The sequence below is a fragment of the Anser brachyrhynchus genome (genome assembly GCF_964034855.1).
Source record: "Anser brachyrhynchus genome assembly, chromosome: 2".
Classification (NCBI taxonomy): Eukaryota; Metazoa; Chordata; class Aves; order Anseriformes; family Anatidae; genus Anser; species Anser brachyrhynchus.
This window is the reverse complement of record NC_137695.1, coordinates 1380443-1403472: the sequence shown is the minus strand read 5'-3', so window position 1 is coordinate 1403472 and position 23030 is coordinate 1380443. Positions and strand designations below refer to the sequence as shown.

Genomic DNA, 23030 nt, shown 5'->3' with positions numbered 1-23030 from the left:
CCTCCCAGCCCTTTCTTCGTGGTGCAGCCCCACACCGGGGGGCACTGGAGCCCCTGGGGACCCCTGTGCCAGCTCCCTCTCTCCCAGGGCCCCTGTGTCCCACGTCCCGATGTCCCTGACACCTGGGGTCCTTGTGCCCCTGTGTCCTGCTGTCGCTTTGTCCTGGGTCCTGATATCCATGTGTGCCGAGTACTGGTGTCACTATGTGCCGGGTCACTGGGTCCCAATGTCCCCAGGTCCTGGTGTCCCAACGTCTGTGTGTCCCAAGTCCTGGTGTCCCTGTGCCCTGGATATCTGGGTCCCACTGTCCCAGATCTCTGTGTCCTGATGTCCCCGGGGTCCCCATGTCCCTGACACCCCGTGTTGATGTCCCAGCAGTGCCGTTCCCTGCACTGACAGGTTGTCACAGCTCTGACACAGGAGCTCTGCAGCAGCTGCTGCTGCTCCTGCCCTGGGGAACCTCAGCAAGGCAGGAACTGGGGCGGGCAGAGACTGGGACCAGGGCTAGGACAGCCATGTCCCCCCCGCCTCTGGAGCTGGCAGGGACAGGTGACTCGTGGGGGCTCACGCACAGACATTTGGGGTCCCCTGAGCATCGGCCGTGTCCCCAATGACCGGCAGGGTCCCCCCGGGTGACGTCCCCATCCGCTGCAGAGCCCCGCGTGCTGCCGTCCATCCCTGGGTATCCCTGGGGTGGCACGGGCACCTCTGTGCCCCCACGCCCCACGGGCTGCTTCCAGGTGTGGCACCGCCAGGTGCCTCCAGTGGCTGCAGTGCCTGCGACGCGTGCGGTGCTTGCGATGCGCGCGGTGCCTGCGCTGCGGCTGCTGCTGCACCCAAGCAACGGTCCTGGGCATCGCGCGCGTTGCGTGCTGGCTGTTTTCCGGGGGTGGCAGGCAGTTGAGTCTCTGTACAACCGCTTCTCGCACTACCGGTAGACGGGGCCGGGCTGGATTTCTTTTTCCTGTTGACTGTGCCGTGTTGCTTAACAAGGCAGCAAGCGGCCGATTTTTGCTGTAACCCTGCTGCAGGCCCGGCGTGAAAACAACAGCACCGAGCTTGCGGCTGCCGAGTTGGTTTTGCTTCGTCTCCAGCTCGATGCCAGCGGTGTGCTCGGGACATTGCAGGGACGGCTGCGGACCTGGGGATGCGCAGGGCCAGAGCCAGGCGGCGCCTCCCAGGAAATGTCCTCGTCCCCTGCATCGAGCCGTGGGGGAGCCCTGGGTGCTGCCAGGAGGGCACGGAGCCAGCGGCCAGGCAGCACCACAAGGACGAGGAGGCTCTGAGCCCGGCTGCCCGTGCCTGAGAGCAGAGGCTGTTCCCCTCTGAGCAGGCTGGGACACAAAAACAGCACCAGCCGGGCTCTGTTCCTGGTCATCCCCAGCCGCTCGGTGCCTTTCTGCCGGCACAAATCCTGCCCAGCCCTCCCCTGCAAAGCAAAGTGACCGTGGTGCCAGCAGCCCCCAGCCTCTGCTTCCAGCGCGGCGCGAGGTGTGGCGGCCCGGTGTCCCAGCACGGGGGTCCAGAGGGTGGCTGCTTCTTTTGGGACCCTTCACTGAGCCCTGCTGAGCGTCTCCGCAGGAGGAGCCAGTGCTGCCCTCGCCCTGCGTGCCATCCCTCTGACACGAGGGCCGTGCTCTGGGCTGCTTCCGTCACCACTTTCACTTCCTGGTGGCTGTGAGCGTCCCGCGGGGACAAGGCGAACGCCAGCGCAGGACCTGCGGGAAGGTACGGGCTGAAGGTCAGGGGCTGCAAAGCTCTGTGCCAGCGGGAAGGGCTTTGAGGGGGGCTGGGGAACTGGCGCAGGGCAGCGGGGCAGGGAAGGGGCTCTTCCCCCTGTCCCCTTCTCTCTCCTCCCTTTCTCCCCACTCCTCGCTCCCCATGCTCGGCGTGGGCACAGCACAAACCTCCCCAGCCCCAGGCGCTTGCATGGCCCCAGCCCTGGCTCCAGCCCCAGCCCCAGCCCAGGGGAGCCCCTCGGCACCATGCTCAGCCCCACGTGGGGCCCCGGATGCACGAGTGTCACTGCCCCGAGGGTCCCTGCCACCACCCGAGGGTCCCTGCCACCACCCGAGGGTCCCTGCCACCACGCTGCCTTCCCCCCTGTGATCGTGCACAGACTGAGGCTGCCTCCTCGCTGCTCTGTTTCCCCGCAGCACCTCGCGGTTCTGGCTTTCATTTTCATTTCCTGTTCCTTGCTGCTGTCCGTGCACTGCTGTGGCTGCACACACTGCAGCACGATCCAGGGGACCCCGTCTGGCCCGGTGCCACCGCAGCCTGACCCAGCTGCAGCCTCCCGAGCCCTTCCCGCAGCGGGGGCACACAGAGCCCCGCAGCCTCCAGTCGCCAGCAGCGAGGCTCCGAAACCATCCCCGCTTTTAGTGAAAATCCCTTCTGCTGTCGGTAACGCTCCCCGCCTCTGGGTGCCTGCTGACGGAGCCCTGGGCGTCTGCTTTTGTCTCCGCAGCGTGGCCGTGGCCATCCGGCATGTCTACATGCTGCCCGGGGTCGGCGGGGGCTTGGAGATGAGGCTGATCCTGGCTGGGAAGGCTGGTGGGGGGAAAAGCGCCACGGGGAACACCCTCGTCGGGGAACGTGTCTTTGAGTCCAAGCTGTCCACCCAGCCAGTGACCGTGAGGTGTAAGAAAGCACAAGGGCACTGGGACGGCGAGGACTTCACGGTGGTTGACACGGCCGACATTTTCAACCCAAGTGATGCCAGTGATGAGGTGCACCAAGAAATTTTCCAGTGCGTCAAGCTGTCCTCCCCGGGCCCCCACGCGCTGCTGCTGGTGACCCAGCTGGGCCGATTCACCCAGGAGGACGAGGAGGCCGCAGAGAGACTGCAGGACATCTTTGGAGCTGATGTTTTGGGGCACACGATCGTCATATTCACCCGTGCAGAAGAGCTGGCGGGGCAATCTCTGCACGACTTCGTGTCCTGTACTGACAACAAAGCTCTCCGCGAGCTGATCCAGAGGTGCGGGAACAGGTACTGCGGCTTCAACAACCGGGCAGCTGGAGCCGAACGGGACCAGCAGGTCGCGGAGCTGATGGGGATGGTCCGCTGCATGGTGCAGGCGAATGGGGGCGGTTGCTACAGCAATGAGATGTACCTGGAGCCCGATTTAACAGAAGGGAAGGTGGAGTATCACATGAGGAGGTACAGAGCACGCAGGATAAAGAGGGAGCGGTCCGGCTGCAGGACAGTCGTCGCGGCTTTGGGGCTGATTGCCTTCACCGCGGCTGTGATTTCCCTGGGTTTCCTTATCGCACGGGTGCGAGGAATGACAGCACCATGGAAACACTGAACGCCTGGGGCTGGAGGCACCTCTGCACACCGCGTGTTCCATCCCTGCCCAGGCAGGGTCCCCAGCACCGGCTGCCCAGCACCGTGTCCATTGGGTGTCGGACATCTCCAGGGATGGAGACCCCAGCACGGCTCTGGGCAGCCTGTGCCAGCGCTCAGACACCCGCACAGCAATAAAAGACTTCCCTAATCTCTCACCATGCGTCCTTGTGCTTCCAGCATTACCCATGCCCTTGTGTCCTGGCTCTGGGCACCCCACCAGGTGGTGGCACACATAGATGGGACCCCCAAGTCCTGCTGCAATGGAACCAACTCTCCCTTGGAAAAGAAGAGGAATTGTCTATGTGTAATTGAGCATCCCTTGATCAGGTATCATTTATGTAGTACAGGGCAAAAATTACGTTTAACTTTTAACCTTGGCTCCCTTCGATCAGGGACAAAATGCTCCTTCTGGAAGAAACCAAGGAAAGTTGGCAAGAGAAAGTAGCCTTAGGATGTGCTTAGGTGACGTGTGGCCATCGGTGGATAAAAAGGGGTCAGGGTGCTTCATCAGGGAACACCACCAAGGGCCCCCAAAGAAAGGAAGGCATGCGCAGAAGGGCCAGGGAAGGATCCTTTAGAACGACAATACGTAAATACACAATGTAGATTAGAATGAACATGTATTAGATAGCTGAATAGTCATGAATTTAATGTCTACTTGTAGCAAGGAAGTCAACATCGGGTGTGCCTGATCTGTGGAAAATGCACCGAGCACCCAGGCCTGAATAAAAGCAATATCTCTCCTGAGTGCGTGGGAACTGGCTTATTGCACACCGGGTAAAGGAGCCACTTTTTCGGACAACGCCAACACCTCCGTGCCCTCGGCCGAGCAATCAACAGGGTGCCCACGTCCGCCCGCACACGGAGCGCTCTGGGGCACGGATGTGGGCCCCCGGCAGCCAGCAGGAACGCACAGCCCTGCCCTACAGCCCCTGCTCGGCCCTGGGGGCTTGCCACGTGCTCCCGAGGGATATAACGCGTTAAAATCCCTCGGCCCCGCACTCGGTCCCTGTGCATCCACGTGTGTGGCGGGAGGGGAGGATGGCAAAGCCCTTCTTGCCGTGCCGTGCCAGGTGCCCCAGGGCTGTCAGCCTGTCCCTCGCTGAGGGGACGGAATGAGGGGAGGGAATGAGGGAGGTCGTACAGGGAGGAGAACGAGGGAGATGCTGAGGGAGAGGGTGAGGGAAGAGAGTGAGGAACATCACCAAAGGAAGACATTGAGGGGAGACGCTAAGGGGTGACGCTGAGGGTGAGACTGAGGGGTGGGAATGAGGGAGGCCACCAAGGGAAGAGAAAGAGGGAAGACGCTGAGGAAGATGCTGGTAGAGAGGGTGAGGGAGGAGAATGAGGGAGGGAAAACATCGGGAATGAGGAACATCACCAAGGGAAAACATGGAGGGGAGGTGCTGAGGAGAGACACTGAGGTGGGCACTGAATGAAGAGCATGAGGGGAGACACCGAGGGGTGACACTGCGGGGAGACGTTGAGGTGACGTGGAGGGAGACACTGAGGGGAGCTGCTGGGAAGAGGCACTGCGAGGTCACTGAGGGAAGGGAAAGAGGGGGGACATCAAGGGAAGATACAAAGGGAAGACGCTGAGGTGGTCTAATGGTGGTCGCTGAGGGTGTCAGTGAGGGGAGTGAGCGGAGACATCAAGGCTTTGAGGGGAGGTACTGAGGGGACAAAATGAGGGGTGTCACTGACGGGGGTCATTGAGGGGGAGCGCTGAGCGGAGAGATTAGGGGAGGTCACCGAGGGAAGAGAAAGAAGGGAGACCATGAGGGAGATGGTGAGCGGAGTCACTGAGGGGTGGCACCAGGGGAAGGGAACGACAGGAGACACCCCAGGGAAACACCGAGCGAGGCGCTGAGGGGACACGCTGAAGGAGACGCTGAGGGAAGAGAAAGGCTTTATCGGTGTCAAAAAGGCCAGGAGTGTCAACAATTGGTCTTCCATGGAAGCACCTGTTGGCTCTTTTGTAGCCCTGGGTTGCTGAGCTTGGTAATGGCATAGATACGTGAGAAACAAAGTTGTGTTTTTGCGATAGAAGGTGGTTTTGCAGTGGGAAATTCCACTAAACTTTCATATTCAAAAGTGATTGTGCAGGCGTGACAGCGGGGAGTATGTTAAGCAGATAAGGGGAAGGTCCCACTGTCCCAAAATAAGGAGGATGGCTAAGAAAAACAGGATGAGCAGTACGAAATCAGTAAAAACAAAAATCACGGGCCCTCTAGTCACAAGAGAAGAAGGAAAAAATAAATAAAAAAAGGAAATGGAGAAATTAACGGTTGGTCAAATTAAATTGTACGTGTATGGCATAGAAGGGCGTCGAGTAGGTTGTGAACCTGCAGTACGCAGCCAGTGAGGAAACGGGAGAAATTGGGTGTCGGGTAATAGGGGATATAGGGTTATGGTAAACTTGTACTGTGCGCTCCTGCTTGCAGGATGCCCGCCATTGCAATCGTGAATAAAATAGCTTCATGGAAGGTCCTGTCTGAGAAAATTATTGAGATTTTTTCTCACACGATGGTCAGTCGAAAGGAAGGCCTGAGCAGAGACAGAGAAATTTCAAGATAGACGTGCGCATCTTCCTGAGGAGCCCCCGGGAATGGCTGCCCGGCTCCAAGCTCAGAGCACGTCTCTGGACTGGGGACAACCCTGTCCCAAGCCCGAAGCAAACCCAAAGCTCAGAAAGAGGGCTCCCCAGAGCCTAAACAAGTGTCCTGACATCTTTGAAAGCTGGATGAGGGAGACTTGGTGGGATGACTGTTATGGCTGGCGTGCTGCAGTGAGGGGATACGGGCTCTTTAGGAGGGACAGACTGGGGAGATGAGGAGGGGCAGTTGGGATTCTGCCTGGGGGTGGATGAGGAGCCCATGAGACCTTAAGATTTAATCAGACCACTGATTACAGGCAGTACAGGAGAAGGTGACATTATGGTGTGCATCTGCTACAGGCTGCCTGGCCAGGAAGAGCGAGCAGATGTGGCCCTCTACTGACAGACGAGAGCAGCCTCCTGCTCACAGACCCTGGTCTTCACAAGGACTTCACAAGGACTTCAGCCTTGTAAGAGGGACAGCACAGCAGGTCACAAGCAATCCAGGAGGTTCCCGGACCGCATCTGTGATGACTTCCTCCTCCAAGTGATAGAGCAGCCAACAAGGAGAGGTGCTCTGATGGACCTCATGCTCCCCAGCAATGTGGACTGGCTGGGAATGGGAAGGTCAAAGGCAGCCTTGGCTGCAGCGAGCATGAGATGGTGGAGTTCAGGGTCCCGAAGGCAGGGAGGAGGGTGAAAAGCAAACACATAACCCTAGACTTCAGGAAATCAGGATTTGGGCTCTTCAAGGATCTGCTTGGAAGAATCCAGTCCTGTGGTATAAGGCCCCAGAGAGAAGAGGGCCCAACAAAGCTGGTTAATATTTGAGGATCACCTGCTCCAAGCTCAGGAGTGATGCATCCCAACAAAGAGGAAGTCAGGCAAAAGTGCCAGGAGAGCTGCATGGATGTGCAAGGAGCTCCTGGCCATACTCAAACACAAAAAAAGGAAGACTACAGAAGTTGGAAGTAAGTAAACTCAAACACTCTGTTCAACATCTTCATGTACGGGTTTATGTGGTATGGTTTTGGTAGCAGGGGTCTGCAGGGAGACCTGTGAGCAGAGCCCCGAAGGGGGACCCATGCTGGAGAAGTGTGTTCCTGAAGGATAGACCCCTTGGTATGAACCCATGCTGCAGCAGTTCTTGAAGAGCTGCAGTCTGAATCACACTCAAACTGTAAATAATGAAGGCAGCACAGTCATACGTGACATTTTTTTTTTTTCTGGAAACACCACTAATACCTGACCAGCACTGGAATAACCAAAATGAGCCTGGGAGAAGAGTCCCGGCTGAGGGCACTGGGGGTGTTTAGTCTGGAGAAGAGGAGGCTCAGGGCAGACCTCATTGCTCTTTACAACTACCTGAAAGGAAGGTGTGGGGAGCTGGGGGTCGGCCTCTTCCCACAGATAACCAGTGATAGGACCAGAGGGAACAGCCTCAAGTTGTGCCAGGGGAGGTTCAGGTTGGAAACGAGGAGACATTTCTGCTCAGAAAGAGCAGTCAGGCCTTGGGACGGGTTGCCCAGGGAGGTGGTGGTGTCACCGTCCCTGGGGGTGTTCAAGGAGAGGTTGGACGTGGTGCTTGGGGACATGCGTTAGTGGTGACATTGGTGGGAGGGGTGGTCGGACCAGGTGAGCTTGGAGGTCTCCTCCAACCTTAACGATTCTGTGATTCTGTGACTTACTGGTTGAGCACTAGACAGAAGTTGCCTTTTTTGCACCATTTAAAACATCAGTAGTGCATGGGGTGGCCATCAATCAATTTTCTCAAGAAAACACTAATCGGAAATTTGCAAATGTTTAGAGGAAAAAGAAGTGGAAAGTGTGTGTGATAGTAAGGGTCTGGTTTGGTTCACAGGAGTGGAAGCCACCCTCACTGAGCATCACTGGTACGGCAGCTTTAAAGGCTGCTCACCAAAGCTCCCAGCACTCTGTGCCTGATGTAATCCTCACGTTGCTCTATAATACAACCTTGATATCGGTCTGTTATCTCTAAAAACACGTGGAAGGAAGCTCTGAAGAGAAAAGCAGGGGTGTGGGGGGGAGCGATAGTGACTGACCACAGCTGCTGCAAGAGCAGCCAAACCCATCTTGGTACTGAAGGAAACCGGAGGATGCCTTGTTGCTGGCAAACCAAATGTTCCAGACTCCAGGAGCGAGAGCTTCCTCGTCGTGGAGGATTTTTTGTGCTTTTCTTTGGCTACAAGAGCTGTGAATTTGGCTCTGCGTAGCATCAGAGTAATACAAAGGTTTTATGGTGTGGCAATTGCCGGCAACAGCAGGGACGGAGCCTTGGTGCGACAGCAGCACCCCGAGGAAATACAGGGCAAAAGACGGCAGCACTGGACCTGCTGCCGCTGTCCCATCCCTGACCGGTGCCAGCCCACTGACTCCATCCCGGACACTGGGTGTGCCCGGCATCGTGACGGCAGGCACATCGCTGAGAGCGGCGATGAAATTCACCTTTGTGTTGTGAGTCAGATGTAATTGCTACACTCCGGTACGCCTAATTGGTACTCACGCGGTGGATCAAGTGATTTGTTGCTGGCACTCTGCTCGAGAGAAATTCCGTGCCATTTCAAAGTGCTAAAAATTGGTACATTCTGCACTAAATCCCCTCAAAGCCTGAAAGGAGGTGGTCGGAGTGCATCAGACGCCCGCTCGCCGCCCTTCTCGGGTGCCTGGGCACCCTCGGGCCATCGGCAGGTGTGAGAAACTAAGTTGTTTTTGCAGTAGAGAACTAATTTTCTGTATTCCGAGGTAGTTGTGTAGTCATAACAAGGAGAAATGCCAAGTAGATAAGCGGAGAGTAGAAGGCCTCACTGTTCCAAAATAAGAGAGAAGCTTGAGAATAAACAGGATGAGCAGTGTGGGAACAGTAGAACAAAGATCACAAGTTCTCAAAACATAAGAAAGGGGAACAAAAAGGGAAAAGGGAGAAATTAAAGGGTTGAAGAAAAAGATATTGAACATATATGGTACAGAGGAGCGTCGAGCAGCTTGTGAACCTGTAGTACTCAGCTAATGAGGAAATGGGGAGGGGGTGTGTGATCAAGTGTCGGGTAATAGGGAGTAAAAGGTTATGATGTGTTTATTAAAATGCGCTCCTAATTGGCAGGACGCCCGCCATTGCGATCATGAATAAAATAGCTTCACAGAAGCTCCTGTCTGGAGAAAACTATTTGAGATTTTTCTCACAGGCACAGTACGGCTCCCACCTCAGGCACCCCCCTCGGGCCTAGAGGCGAGTGCCCCCCCAGCTCAGCCGCCCTGCACCGGGCACAGGCCCCAGGGGAGCCCCGGGGGAGCCGGGCTGGGGCTGCCCGAGCTGCGGGGGGGACCTGGGGGACAACACGGGCGGGGCCCCGCGGCGCTGCCCAGGGGAGGAGCGGCCCCGGGCGGGCCGGGCCTAGCGGCGCCCGGTGCAGGCCGCAGCCCGGAGTAGGCCTCAACCGAGTCCCAGGCCCGTTGCCACGGCAACCGCGTCGCCATAACAACACCCCCCCCGCCAGCGAGCCGTCGCCACGGCAACCCCGCCCCGAAGCGGGGTGGGCGGGGCGCGTCGCCATGGGAACGGCGAAGGAAAAGGAGGGGCGGGACTTCCGGGCGGGACCGGAAGCGGCTCGGTGGCGGCGGCCTCGGTTTCCCGTGAGGCTCCGCGCGGGGCCGGCGGCGGCGGCGGCTGTGGGGGGGGGGGCGGCGGGGCCCGGCGGGCGCCATGGAGGCCGTGCCCCGCATGCCCATGATCTGGCTGGACCTGAAGGAGGCCGGCGAGTTCGCCTTCAACGCCGCCGTCAAGAAGGTGAGGGCCCGGGGGGGGGGACGGGAGAGGTTTGGGGGGGGTACCGGGGGGGTATGGGGGGGGTACCGGGGCTGGGCCGCGGCCTGTGAGGGGAGCCCGGGGGCCGGGGGGGGGGCTGAGGGGGGCTGAGGGGAGCCCGCCCCGGTGACGGGGTGAGTCGGCAGGTTTGCGGCCTCCCTCCGGTCCCAGCCTGCCCCGGTGCCGGCCTCCGGGCCCGGTTCCTCCTTGCGCGGGAGCCCTCGGAGGGAGCCCTGAGGACCCTTGGGGAAGCTCTGCCCGGGGCCCGGCGGGAGGCCTCGCCTCGGGAAGGGGAAGGGGAAGGGGAAGGGGGGGGGACGCGTCCCTGTGCGCCGACGGGGCTGGCGGGGGGCTCCTCGGTTTCTCTGGGCGAGGGGCCGCGGAGGCAGGAGCCGGGCCGAGCCCCGCACGGGCCGGGCGCGGTGCCGGAGGCCTGTCCCTGGGCTGGAGACCCGGGGACCGGGGCAAAGCAACGCGATGAGGGCCTCGGCCCGGGCCCCTCCCGTCCACCCCCTGCCCGCGGGATGCGGGTGTCCCCCCCCCCCGCCAGGGCTCACCGTGTTCCTCGGGCTCTCCGTCCCTGCCTGGCCGTTTCCGAGGCCCCGGCGACGTTTGGTCCCGCAAAACGGAGCCCTCAGCCCTCTGCGAGGCTCCCGGCTGGCAGCGGAGGCGGCTCCCCTCTGCCCTTGGGTTTGGTTTTTTTTGGGGGAGGTCAGGACTTGGTTAGGCACCTCCGAACGAGGGGCTCGGCCCCCGGCACCCCGCAGTGCCACCGAGGGAGGAAAATCACCGCTCACAAACCCGATTATTTACCTCCCAGGCTGGGGAAGGGGCTGGGGGGGGGTGGTGGATTTCTCCGGTGCCGGTTTTGGGGCTGCAGAGGAGCTGTGCGGTGACACCGGGCGGGGCACCGCGGCTGAGTCCGGCCCTGCAGCAGGCTCAGCACCATCCTGCCAGCCCCGGGTGCCTCCCACAGGGATTTGTTCCGCGCCCGTACGTGGCGGGAGGTTTTCGACCCGCTCCGGAAAGCTGCCTTCCCCCCGGGTGTTTGTGACGCTCCCTCACACCCCCTGCCCGAGGGTCCCTCCCCAACCCCCCTGCACTCCCCGAAGGCCGCCGGGAGCTCTCCCCGCAGCCTCCTCTGGCTCTCTGTCCGTCGCGCGGGGCCGGGCCCTCACCTGTGCTTTCCCCCCCCCAAGTTTGTCCTGAAGAACTACGGGGAGAACCCGGAGAACTACAACGAGGAGCTGCGCAAGCTGGAGGTGCTGCGGCAGGTGAGCCCCCTGCGCACAGGGGGGGGCTCAGCCCCAAACAGCCTGCGGGGTGGCTGAGACCCCGCAGCTGGCCACGGGAGCTGCTTCGCAGCCGGCTCCCTGCGGAGCCGCGACGTTTTCCGGCTCCTGCTCCCCTCTCCCTCTCTCTCTTTCCCCCCCCAGAACGCCGTGAACGTCCCCAGGGACTTCGAGGGCTGCAGCACGCTGCGGAAATACTTCGGGCAGCTCCACTACCTGCAGAGCCGGATCCCGATGGGTGCCGAGCAGGAGGCCGCGGTCCCCATCGCGTGGTGAGGGGGGCAGCAGGGGCACGGGGGGGGCCTCTTTGTGCCCCCGTGGCGCGCGCTTTTCCCCGCCGCGCGGAGCTCGGGCGTTCCAACGACCGCTCCTCGTTCGTGGTGCTTTCCGCACGGCTTCCCCTGCTGCTGGGGTGTCCCGGGGAGCTCTAGAAATGACGTCCCGCCCTGGGGGGGTGGCGCTGAGGAGGCCGAGGCAGGGCCAGGAAGCTCACCTGGAGCCAGTGACACCCCCCCTGCCCCCCTTTATCCTCGCAGGACCGAGATCTTCTCGGGCAAGACGGTGACTCACGAGGACATCAAGTACGAGCAGGCGTGCGTCCTCTACAACCTGGGTGAGGCTCCAGGAGCGCCGCTGCTGCGGCCGGGCACGAGGGACGCCCCTCCTCGCTGCCCTGCTGCGCGGGAGCCCTCCCCGGGGGCAGAAACAAGGGAGGCCGGCTCTGGTTTGTGCCGGAACCTTCTTCCCCCCTTTTCCTCCTGGTCTGGGAGCGTCCAGGTCGGGGCGAGGCTGCGGGTTTAGAGGCTGCGCCCCCGGGGGCCGGCTTTGGGTTGAAGCCGCGGGGTCGCAAACGCCCTCCGTGGCGCAGCGACGGCCTCGCTCGGGCTCCGCCCGTCCCCTCAGAGCTGGCGTAAAAGCAGCAGACGTCACTTTCGGTGCCCCCTCGCCCCCCAGCCTTGGGCCGCTGCGGCTCAGCGGGTGCTTCTGTGGACCCAAAGGGGAGGTCGCGCTCAGCCGGTGCGCTGAAAACTGCCCCCCCCCAGGGCTGCAGCTCGCTTTGCTGGCCGGCGGCGCGCCGAGCGGAGCGGTGAGCCGCGAGAAGCAGCCCGCAGCCGAAACGCGCCTCTAAACCCGGCTCCCTGGAGCGGGCACCAACACGTCTGCGCGCCCGGGGGTGTCGGATGCTCGACGCTTGGCGGGGGGGGGTTGCTGCCAGCCTGGGGGCTTCCCTCTGTCGAGCGGCTTCCGCGCGTGCAGTCCTTCGGCGGAGCTGCGTGCCCGGCACGCAGCCCCTGCTGGCAGTGCGCAGGCTCCGCCTGGAGCCGGCCGCCCGCGGGTTTGGGGCAAGACTCCCGCTTTTTGGGGCTTCGGCACGGGCGCTGTGCTGAGGCCGCGCTCCTCTCCCCCCGCAGGTGCGCTGCACTCCATGCTGGGCGCCATGGACAAGAGGGTGTCGGAGGAGGTAAGGGGCCCCGAGCAGCCCCTGGGGATCCCCGAGGGGGCTTTGTTTCCCCCCCCCCCCGGGGCCAGCAGCCGCACGCCGACAGCGCTCAGGGCCCGGCTGTAGCCCGGCCGTCACGTCGACGCACGCCCCCGAGAGCTTTCTGGGTTCAGAGCTCGGCTTCGGGCCTCCGCGAGCTGCTCCTTGGGGTCCGGGGGGGGGTCCACGAATGGCGTTTGAGCCCCGCCGAGCTGGGTTTTGTCACCCTGAGCCCCCGGCGCCTCGCCGCTCCGAGGCCGAGTCCGCCCTCAGGCTCCTCGCAGCCGGGCGGCACGTTCCTGACGCGCCTTCTCCCGTCTGCTCAGGGCATGAAGGTGTCGTGCACCCACTTCCAGTGCGCTGCCGGGGCCTTCACCTACCTGCGGGACCACTTCCCCCACTCGTACAGCGTGGACATGAGCCACCAGATCCTCAACCTCAACATCAACCTCATGCTGGTAGGAAGCCGGCGGGTGCCGGGCAGCTCCCGCGCGTCCCCGGGGCAGCTCCGTGCTCGGCTCGGGAGGCGGGAGGGCTCCGCGCCGCGCCGCCGGGGGCATCCCGGTGGGGAAAAAAAGGGGCTGGAACCGCTGGGCCCTGGCGCTGGCTCGGGTTTCTGAGGAAAGGGGACACCCGGTAGCGCCTCCCTCTCCTTCGCAGGGCCAAGCGCAGGAGTGTCTGCTGGAGAAATCCATGCTGGACAACAGGAAGAGCTTCCTCGTGGCCCGGATCAGCGCCCAGGTGAGCTGCTGGAGGTGGGGGGGGGTCCCCTCCGTGCCCAGCTCCTGCCGGGTGACGCCTGGGGACGAGGCCCCCCCCGCGAGGAGCCGCGAGCGGCCCGCGGCTCCCCCGAGCGAGGCGTGAGGGCGGCGTGTTTCCTCGGAGGGCGCCCGGTTTTAACCCGCCTCCGGGTTAAAAAGGCGTCCCAAAAGGCGTCGGTGGGGCAACCCGAGCCCGGTGTCAGCAAATCTGCCCGTTTCGGGGGCCGCTCTCGCTTCGAAGCGGGTGTCCCCCCCCCTCCCCATCTCCGGGGGCTCTCCAAACACCCGCCCCGCTCCCCGCAGGTGGTGGATTACTACAAGGAGGCCTGCCGGGCGCTGGAGAACTCGGAGACGGCCTCGCTGCTGGGCAAGATCCAGAAGGACTGGAAGAAGCTGGTTCAGATGAAGATCTACTATTTCGCCGCCGTGGCCCACGTAAGGGCTGGGGTGGGGCTGCGAGGGGGGGAGCACCCCTCGCTCTCGGCCCTGCTCACGGCCAGCGAGCGGGGCTGGGGGGGGCTGAATTTCGTGTCTGAGAGCTCCCCCTCCCGCGGGGAGCTCTGACGCTTGTTCCGTTGCAGCTGCACATGGGGAAACAGGCCGAGGAGCAGCAGAAGTTCGGGGAAAGGGTGAGCGGAGCTGTGCCAACCCCGGGTCGCGGCCCTGCCCTGGGGTGTCACACCGCTGTGACCTTGGGGGGGGGTTGCCACAGCCCCGGGGACGTGGTTGAGAGCGCCCCCAACCTCCCGCAGGCGCTGGGGGGGTGACGCGCAGGGCGGTGCGTGCAGAGCTCCCGGTGGGGCTCCTCTCTCCTGAACCCCCAGCAGTTCCTGGGGTTCTGGGGCGGGGGGGAGCGGGAAGTGGGCGCCTGGGAAGCCGCTGAACAAAGCCGCGGCCCTCGGGGGCTGGTGGTGCTCCGTGCAAGGAAAGAGAGGCACTTATTTCTGCGCCAGCTCTGGCACCTCTGACAAATCTGGGACTGATTCCTCTTCTCTCCGCAGGTCATCTACTTCCAGAGCGCCCTGGATAAGCTCAACGAGGCTATCAAGCTGGCGAAGGTGCGCTCCTTCTCCCTCTAGCAGCAGGAGTTGTTGTGTTTGGTGTTTTTTTTTTTTAAGTCTTTGGTCTGTTACTGCTTCTGGGGATCCCCCTTGGGCGCAGTCCTTCCGCCTCCCTGCTCCAGGAGCGGTGCTGAGGGAAACCTCTGTCCCCGCTGTCCCTGCTGAGGAAGGGGACGGTGACAGAAGTGACCTGAGCCCGGAGGGCAGTGCCCCTTCCTGAAGCGGGGACCGAGCCGTTTGGGGTGCCCGTGTGGGGGCCAAAGTCCCTCTGGGACTTCCAAGGGCCCAGCCCCAAGGCTCTGGCAGCTCCCCGCTGGGCCAAGGCATGTTGAAAGGCACCTGGAGGCGGGCGCAGCCTCTCCCTTAGCGGGGGGGGCATTTATTTGGGTTTTAATCCTTCGGGAGCACGGCAGCAGCTCCCGAGGGGCCGTGGGTCCGCAGCGCTCGGCCCTGCCTCGGCGCTGGGCTCCTGCAGTGCCCCGCTGCTCCGGCAGCTGAGCGCAGCCCCCGCGACGGGGGTCTGCGTGTGAAAACGTGGGACGCGGGATCTGGGAGTGCCCGAGAAGGCAGATTCTGCCTGGGTTTCTCGCCCAGTAGCTCCGGGGTGCGGAGCCTGAGAGTCTCGGTCCTGGTTCGGGGCCCGAGGAGAGGGCTGGCGAGGCTGCCGCCGGCGTCCGGGCAATCCCCCCCCCCTCCCTCGCCTCCGCTAACTCGCTGCCACCCTCGTTTCTGCAGGGCCAGCCCGAAACCGTCCAGGAAGCCCTGAGGTTCACCATGGACGTGATCGGTGGCAAGTGAGCGTGCAAGGATCACCCCCCGACCCAGACACAGCCGTCCTGCTTCTCTGGGGGGGACAGAAACGCCCAGGGAAGGGCTCGTGGGGCGTGCGGTGCCCTGGAAGTCGCTGCTGGCTCTTCCCGGGGCGATCCCAAGAGGGGGGGGGCAGGCTCAAGGGAGCCAGGGCTGGCGCCCGCTTCCCGTCGGCCTGACGTCGCCTCTTGTTTCCAGGTACAATTCAGCCAAAAAGGACAACGACTTCATCTACCACGAAGCCGTGCCGGCCTTGGACACCCTGCAGGCCGTGAAAGGTGAGGCTGCGAGCCGCTGACGAGGGGGTGCACGCGCGGGGACCCCCCCACCGCAGCCCGGTGGGGCTTTGCGATGCCCCGCACCCCCTGGGACCTGCCTGGGGTGAGGGCGCTGAGCGGGAGGCCGTGTTTTGGGAACTGAGGAGCGTCCCCGAGGAGGTTTGGGACCAACGGGGCGCTTGCGTTCGGACCACAGGTGCCCCGCTGGTGAAAGCCCTCCCCGTCAACCCCACGGACCCGGCTGTCACCGGCCCCGACATCTTCGCCAAGCTGGTGCCCATGGCTGCCCACGAGGCCTCCTCGCTCTACAGGTGGGTCCCTGGGAACGGCCCCAGGGAGCGGGGCAGAGCTGCCTGCGCAGCCCCGGCACCGAGCTCGGTGAGGAGCCCGTGCCCAAGCTCAGCCTCCCTGCGTCTGACGGGGGTCTGGAGGGGGCCAGCCCAGCCGCGGGGGTTTCCTCGGGGCGCCACCGCCCTCCCGAAACGTCCTCGGGCCGATTCCTGCGGGGCGCGGAGCACCGGCGGTGTAGGGGTGGAGCTTTCCCGAGTCCCGTCCCGGCCCTAAAGGATTTTCTCCGCTCTGTCGTAGCGAGGAGAAGGCCAAGCTGCTGAGAGACGTGATGGCCAAGATCGAAGCCAAGAACGAAGTGCTGGAGTACGTGTGAGGCGCACCCCAAACGGGGGCCCCGGCCTCTTCCCCTCCCCGCTCGAGACCCCGGCGGGAGGTCCCGGTTTGCCCAGCTCCGGGCAGACCTCGGTGACCGGTCCCCAAATTCAGCCTGCGGCTGTCTCCGAGGCCGTGGTGTCCCTCGGGGGGCGGGGGGGCGATGCCTTGGCACTCTGCCCCTGGTTTTGGGGTGGGGAGGCGGGGAGCCCGCCCCCGTTTGGCTGGCGGGGGAGCCTCAGCCGCCGCTCAGGGCCTCGTTCCTGCCCGCAGCCAGTTCATGGACTCCATGCAGCTGGACCCCGAGACCGTGGACAACCTGGACATGTACAGCCACATCCCCCCCGTCCTGATGGAGAAGTGCGCCGCGCTCAGCGTGCGCCCCGACACCGTCAAGAACCTCGTCCAGTCCATGCAGGGTAAGGTCACGGGGGGATGTGGGACACCCGTCCGTCTCCTGGCTGGGGCTCGGTGTCGGGAGCGGCCTCTCCAGTCCCAAATTCTCTGCCCTTGTGAAGTTTTTAACCCCAAATCATCCTTGCTGTTGGACAGTCGCGGCGTGCGATGCTTCCCCGCGGGGCTGGACCGGCCGTTGGCCGCTGGCGCTTCAGGGCTGGAGCGGATGGGGGCCGGGGGGCTTGTGGCGGGGACCGGTTCAGCTCTTTCGGCCTCTGTCCCTCCCTCCCAGTGCTCTCCGGGGTCTTCACCGACGTGGAGGCCTCCCTGAAGGAGATCCGAGACCTCCTGGAGGAGGACGAGGCTCAGGAGCGGAAGCTGCGGGAGCTGCTGGGGAAGGGCCCGGCGCCGCAGGGCTCCCCCCCGCCGCCCTCGGCGGGGCTGGCCGAGGTCAGCAAGGAGTGCTCCAAGTACCTGGAGGTGCACGAGAAGGCCAGCTTCACCAACACCGAGCTGCACAAGGCCATGAACCTGCACATCGGCAACCTCCGCCTCCTCAGCGGGCCGCTGGAGCAGGTCCGGGCCGCGCTGCCCTCGCCCGCCTTGACCGAAGGTGAGCCCTGCGGGGGCTGGCTGTCCTCGCAGCCCCCCCCCGTGTCGTGCTCGTGCCCCCGGGCTGGTGGGGGCCGCGGGTTCTGCTCCCCCCGTGGTGCCCCTTCAGGGCTCCCTTCAACGTCGGCCGCGCTGTGCCGCCACATGGGCAGCGCTGTCACGGCGTCGGCCTGCGGCGTGGTCCGATGCTAGCCAGGGTGGGGGCTTGTCTCCCCCCAAAAAGATGTCCGAACGGCAATCCTGGCGCCTCGGGAGCCTGGCGCGGGGACGGAATGTGTCCGGCAGAGGCCCAGACATCCCCGCTGGGCTGCTGGGTGTGCTAGGAGGGGCTGCGGGCTGGCCCCCTGCCCTCGGCTCGCGCCCCGCCAGCAGGCTGGGGTTGGGGACGCCGCGCCGGCTCCGTTGCAGCCGCTGAGCGCCCCCCCGCCCCCCCCCCAGACGACAAGCAGGTGCTGCAGAACCTGAAGCGGATCCTGGTCAAGGTGCAGGAGATGCGGGACCAGCGCGTGTCCCTGGAGCAGCAGCTGCGCGAGATGATCCAGAAGGACGACATCACCACCTCGCTGGTCACCGCCGACCGCTCCGAGATGAAGGTGGGTGCTCGGGGCTGGGGGGGCCCCTCCGCGTGCCCCCTGTCACAGCCGGCGCCGCGGGGGGTGGCGGTGGCTGCCTGCAGCCCCCCCCCACCCCCCTCAGCTCCTCCCTTCTCCTGGCAGAAACTCTTCGAGGAGCAGCTGAAGAAGTACGACCAGATCAAGGTGTACCTGGAGCAGAACCTGGCCGCCCAGGAGAACATCCTGAAGGCGCTGACGGACGCCAACGTCAAATACGCAGCCGTGCGCAAGGCCCTGGCCGAGGTGGAGCACAAGTGAGTGGAGGGGGAGCCGTTCTCACCCGGCGTCCTGCTGCCCGTCCTGCGCGGGTGCCGCGTGCTGGGGGCTCCCGCGGGGCCGGGGGGAACGCGATGACGGCAAGGGCAATGACGGCGCGGGCAGGATGCGACCTCCACGCCGGCTCTCCCTCCCCCGGCTCCCCAGGTGGAACACCACCGTCCAGACCTTGGTGGCCTCCTACGAAGCCTACGAGGACCTGATGAAGAAGTCGCAGGAGGGGAAGGATTTCTACACCGACCTGGAGGGGAAAGCCGCCAAGCTGCTGGAGAAGGCGCGGGCGGCCTGCCAGGCTGCCGAAGCCAACCGGCAGCAGATCCTGGAGAAGTAGGTGGCGGCGCTGGGCCCCTGGCGCTGCGGGACCTGGGGGGGGGGTGGCACGGCACAGGGCTTCGAACCCCCAGCGAGGCGGGAAGCACCTTTGGGTGCTGGCTGGGAGGGGGGCGGGTCAGGGCTGCGGGGTTTTGGCTTCGGTGCCGTGGCTCCGCGAGCCCTCCTGTCCCTGAGGGGGTGGAGGAGAGGTGGGGGGGGTTGGTTCTCAGGGCTGGCAGCCCCCCCCTAACGCCTGCTGCCCCCCCCCACCGGCAGGGAGATGAAGAAGCAGCCGCCCCCCCCGCCCCACGGCCCCCAAGCCGGCCCTGCAGAAGAAGCCTCCGGAGCTGGACGCGGGCGGGCCGGAGGCGGCCGAGGTGCCGCAGCTCGGCTCCCTGGGCCTGGCCCAGCTGCCCGAGGAGCTGCGCAGCCTGCCCCCCGACGTGCTGGCCGGGCACCTGGCCCGCCTGCCCCCCTCCACGCTGGCCGCTCTCGCCCTCGACCCGGCCCTGGCAGCCGGGCTGCGCCCCCCCGGACCCCCCCCCGAGTTTTTTTTGCCCCCTGCCAGGCTGGCGAGCGCCCCGCTGCAGCCCGCGCAGCCCTTCGCCCCCGCCCGCTTCCCTGCCCTGCCCGGGCACTACGCCGCCGTGCCCGCCTCTGCCCCGGGAGCCTTTCCCCACGGCGGCGGGGCTCCGGTGCTGCCGCCGCAGCTCCTGCAGCCCTCAGCCCCCCAGGCGGCTGTCCCCCCCCCTCCCCCCCCCAGCTCAGCCCCTTCCTCTGCCCCCCAGCTCTTCCCCGCTGCCCCCCTGGCCCGGGGCGCGGTGCAGCCCGGCTACGCGGGGCCCCACGCGCTGCCCCCGCGCTCGTCCCCGCAGCACGGCCCCGCCGCCTCCTACGGCCTGGGCCAAGCCGGGCTGCCCGCGCCCTGCCCCCTCAGGCCCCCAGCCATGGGGCCGGCCCCCGTGGGTGCCCAGCCGCCACCCATGGGTGGCCCCGAGCAGCAGGGCCCGGCCGCCCGGCCGGCCACCACCACCGTGGACAGCATCCAGGCCCCCATCTCCAGCTGCGCGGCCCCCCCACGGCTCCCCAACCAGGGCCCCGCCGTGCCCCCCGGTGGTTTTCTGCCCCCCCAGCGCCCGGGCGCCCCCCCCGCCTCCTTCCCCTACGCCCCGGGGGGGCTGCAGCAGCCTTTCGGGCAGCCAGCTCCGCGCCCCTTCCCTCCCGGGCAGCCCCCCCACGCCGCCTTCGTCCCCGCGGCGCAGCTGCAGCCCGGCGTGGAGCTGCCAGCTCGCCCCCAGGGCCTGGGTGGCCCCCAGCAGCAGTTCCCCCCTCCCCAAGCCCCCTTCCTGCCCCCCCCCGGGCGCCCCCAGCTCCCGCTGCCCTTCCAGCCCCCGGCCCGGCCCCCGTTGCCCCCCCAGTTTGCCCAGCAGCCCTTCTCCGGCCCCGTGGGGCAGCTGCCCCCCCCAGCCCCTGGCCAGCCCCCGCTGTGCCCCCAGCTCTACGCGCTGCCCGGCCAGGACAAGCTGCCCCCCCACGGGCTCCCCCCGCACACGGGGGCCCTGCCCTTCGCCGGGCCGGTGCCCAGAGCCCCTGGGCAGAGCGTGCCCCCAGCACAGCCCCTGCACCCCACCCTGGGGGGGCTGCAGCCCGTGCCCGCCAGCTCCCCCGCCCTCCCCTTCTGCCCCAGCCCTGCCCCATGCCCCCCCGCGCCCTCCGGCACCGTGGCCATGGGGCCCCCCCCGCCGCCTTCCCCCGCCAGCCAGTCGGGCCCCCACCACGCCACCCCTTCTCCCAGCCCGGTCCTGAGCCAGATGCAGGGCCCAGCGGTGGTGCAGGGCCCTCTGGTCCCCTCCCCGGCACCGTCCCCGCAGCCGGCCGTGCCCCTGCAGCCCCCGGCTCTGGTGCCCGGCTCCGGCGCCCCCCCGCAGAGACCTCCGCCCTCGCTGACCCCCGGTGCAGCCCCGGGCCCCAGCGAGGCCCCCTTCCAGCGGCAGAGCTCCTCCACCGACGACCTCCTGTCCTCCAGCCCCGAGAGCCAGCACGGCGGCTCCAAGGCGGCCGTGGGCCAGCCGCTGCTGCAGCCCACCAAGGCCGACGCCAAGGAGGGCCAGAAGCCCAAGGCCCTGCAGCTCATCGAGAACGACCCCTACGAGAAGCCCGAGCGCGTCCTGCGCCTGCTGGCTGAGCTCGACCGCTTCCGCGGGCTGGTGGAGCGCCTGGAGCGCCCGGCGCCCGGCGGCGGCGGCACTGTCACCGAGCTGGACGCGGTGTGGAAGGAGCTGCAGGACGCCCAGGAGCGCGACGCCCGGCAGCTCTCCATCGCCATCGCCCGCTGCTACTCCATGAAGAACCGGCACCAGGACATCATGCCCTACGACCGGAACCGCGTCGTCCTGCGCTCGGGCAAGGACGACTACATCAACGCCAGCAGGGTGGAGGACCTCTCGCCCTACTGCCCCACCGTCATCGCCACCCAGGCGCCGCTGCTGGGCACCGCCGCCGACTTCTGGCTCATGATCTACGAGCAGAAGGTCTCCGTCGTCGTCATGCTGGTGTCGGAGCAGGAGCTGGACAAGGTAGACCCCCCCCCGAGCAGGAGCGGAGTGCGGCTGCGGGGCACGCGTGCGCTGGGCTTCCTCACCTCTCGTGGCGCCCATCGCACGCTGAGGTGGGAGACGTGGCCATGCCACGAGGCGCTGCGTGCCCTGAGGGGCCAGGGAGAGCCTGGTGCTGGGCCTTGAGGGGGTGCTGAGCCTTTAAGGGGTGCTGCGGGGCTGCCCCGTGTCTGCTCTGACCCCGTTCCCTCTCCCTCTTCCCCCCCCCCAGCAAAAGGTGCTGCGCTACTTCCCGGCGGAGCGGGGCCAGCCCGTGGTGCAGGGCCCCGTCACGCTCGTCCTCACGGGCCTGCGGGCCGCCCCCACGCACGTGGAGCGGATGATCACGCTGCAGTACCGCGACCAGAGCCTCAAGCGCACCGTCGTCCACCTCCAGTTCACCTCCTGGCCCGAGCTGTATGACAGAGGGGTTGGGGGGGGGATTGGGGTGGGGGGGGGGCCTGCTCTGTGCGTTGGGGGGGCAGGGGGAGGTTTTGGCGGAGCGCTGGGGGCTGCGGGGCTCCAGCCCTGGCAGGGGGAGGGCGCCGTCCCTTCTGGGGGCGTGAGAGGGGGGCCCCCTCCTCAGTAAGGGTCCCTTCACCCCCCCAGGGGCCTGCCCGACAGCAAGGGGAGCCTCCTGCGCTTCATCCAGGAGGTGCACGGCCACTACCTGCACCAGCGCCCGCTGCACACCCCCGTCGTCGTGCACTGCAGGTGAGGGGGGTTCTTAACCCAGCGCTGGGACAAGGGGGGGGATCCTGGGGGCTGTGGGGTGCCCCCCAGGGCCTGTCACAGCCTCTTGGCGCGCCTGACGTGGCCGCGTCTCCCTCGCAGCTCCGGCGTGGGCCGCACCGGGGCCTTCTGCCTGCTGTACGCGGCCATGCAGGAGGTGGAGGCGGGCAACGGCATCCCCGACCTGGCCCAGCTGGTGAAGCGCCTGCGGCAGCAGCGCAAGCACATGCTCCAGGAGAAGGTAGCAGGGTGGGGGGGGGGGGGGGGGGGGAGGTGTTCGGGTGGCCCCCGCCGGGTGCTGGGGGTGCTCACCCTGCTCTCGCCCCTCCAGCTCCACCTCAAGTTCTGCTACGAGGCCGTCCTGCAGCACGCGGAGCAGGTCCTGCACCGCCACGGCGTGGGCACGCCGCCCGTCCCCAAGCCCCCCAACAGCACCTCCCCCAAGGTGGGAGCAGGGGGGGAGGCTGCAGGCCTGGGTGGGGGGCGGTGGGGGAGGGCCAGCACCCCCCCGGCGCTCACAGGGCTCTCTCCTTGCAGCTCTACTTCCACCAGGACCCCCAGGACCTGGTGCTGGGGGGGGACCTGTCCATCAGCTCCATCCAGGCCACCATCGCCAAGCTCAGCATCAAGCCCGCGGGAGTCGGGGGGGAGATTGGGGGGGTCTGGGGGCCTGATCCTGCCCCTGGGCCTCATCCTGTCCCCGGGCCTGATCCTGCCCCGCTGGCGCCATTTCCCGACGGCGTGCTGGACGGCAGCGCCGCGCCGCTCCCTGAGCCAACCCCCCCAGCGCCGCCCGCGCCCGAGCCCCCTGCCGAGGCCGAGAGCAGCAACCACGTGGAGGAGAGCCCCAAGCCCCCCGCGGCCGAGCCCCCGGCCCCCCCGGCCTCCGCTCCCTCCTCCTCCTCGCTGGAGCTGCTGGCCTCCCTCACGCCCGAGGCCTTCACCCTGGACGCGTCGCTGAAGGGCAAGCAGCGGATGAACAAGCAGAACTTCCTCCAGGCGCAGACGGGCGAGGGGCTGCGGGGGCCCCGGCCCACCGACGACCCCCTCAGCATGCTCGACCCGCTCTGGACGCTCAACAAGAGCTGAGGGGGGGTGGCACAGCCCTCCTCCTCCAGACCCTGCACTACAGCCACGGCCCCCTGCCCCCCGCTGCTGCCTCCCAGGGTGCTGGGGTGGCCCCTGGGGGGGTTGGGGGTGGGCGCAGGGGGGGCCCTGCCTTCCCCCCCCCCCCCCCCCCCAGCTTTGTACAGGTGTAGCGGCGCCGATCACCTTCTCTCACTCCCTCAGAACTGACTTTTTCAGCTCTTTGCTACTAAAATAAAGGGGTTGCTCTGGCGCTGGGCCCCTGCGGTGCTGGGGTGTGTGTGTGGGGGGG

At 66.0% G+C, this 23030-nt stretch overlaps 2 protein-coding genes across 2 annotated transcripts; both read left to right on the top strand.

Annotated features, from left to right (window-relative positions):
- The first annotated feature begins 476 nt into the window (after positions 1-476).
- LOC308191336 (GTPase IMAP family member 1-like) lies at positions 477-4099 on the top strand. Its single transcript, XM_080583656.1, has 2 exons — positions 477-1728; positions 2468-4099. The coding sequence occupies exon 2, from the start codon at positions 2496-2498 to the stop codon at positions 3309-3311; it is 816 nt and encodes a 271-aa protein (XP_080439782.1). The 5' UTR covers positions 477-1728; positions 2468-2495; the 3' UTR covers positions 3312-4099.
- A 5459-nt stretch (positions 4100-9558) lies between these two features.
- On the top strand, positions 9559-22991 carry PTPN23 (protein tyrosine phosphatase non-receptor type 23). Its single transcript, XM_080583643.1, is given in 26 exon segments — positions 9559-9753; positions 10971-11045; positions 11208-11335; positions 11600-11676; positions 12476-12525; positions 12870-13001; positions 13204-13284; positions 13608-13739; positions 13886-13933; positions 14306-14362; positions 15101-15159; positions 15374-15453; positions 15650-15764; positions 16042-16107; positions 16390-16535; positions 16805-17125; positions 17563-17717; positions 17841-17992; positions 18162-18341; positions 18603-18621; positions 18623-20902; positions 21153-21337; positions 21530-21634; positions 21755-21893; positions 21984-22097; positions 22190-22991. Coding segments are annotated over 26 exon segments (5532 nt in total). The 5' UTR covers positions 9559-9669; the 3' UTR covers positions 22742-22991.
- The last annotated feature ends 39 nt before the right edge of the window (positions 22992-23030 follow it).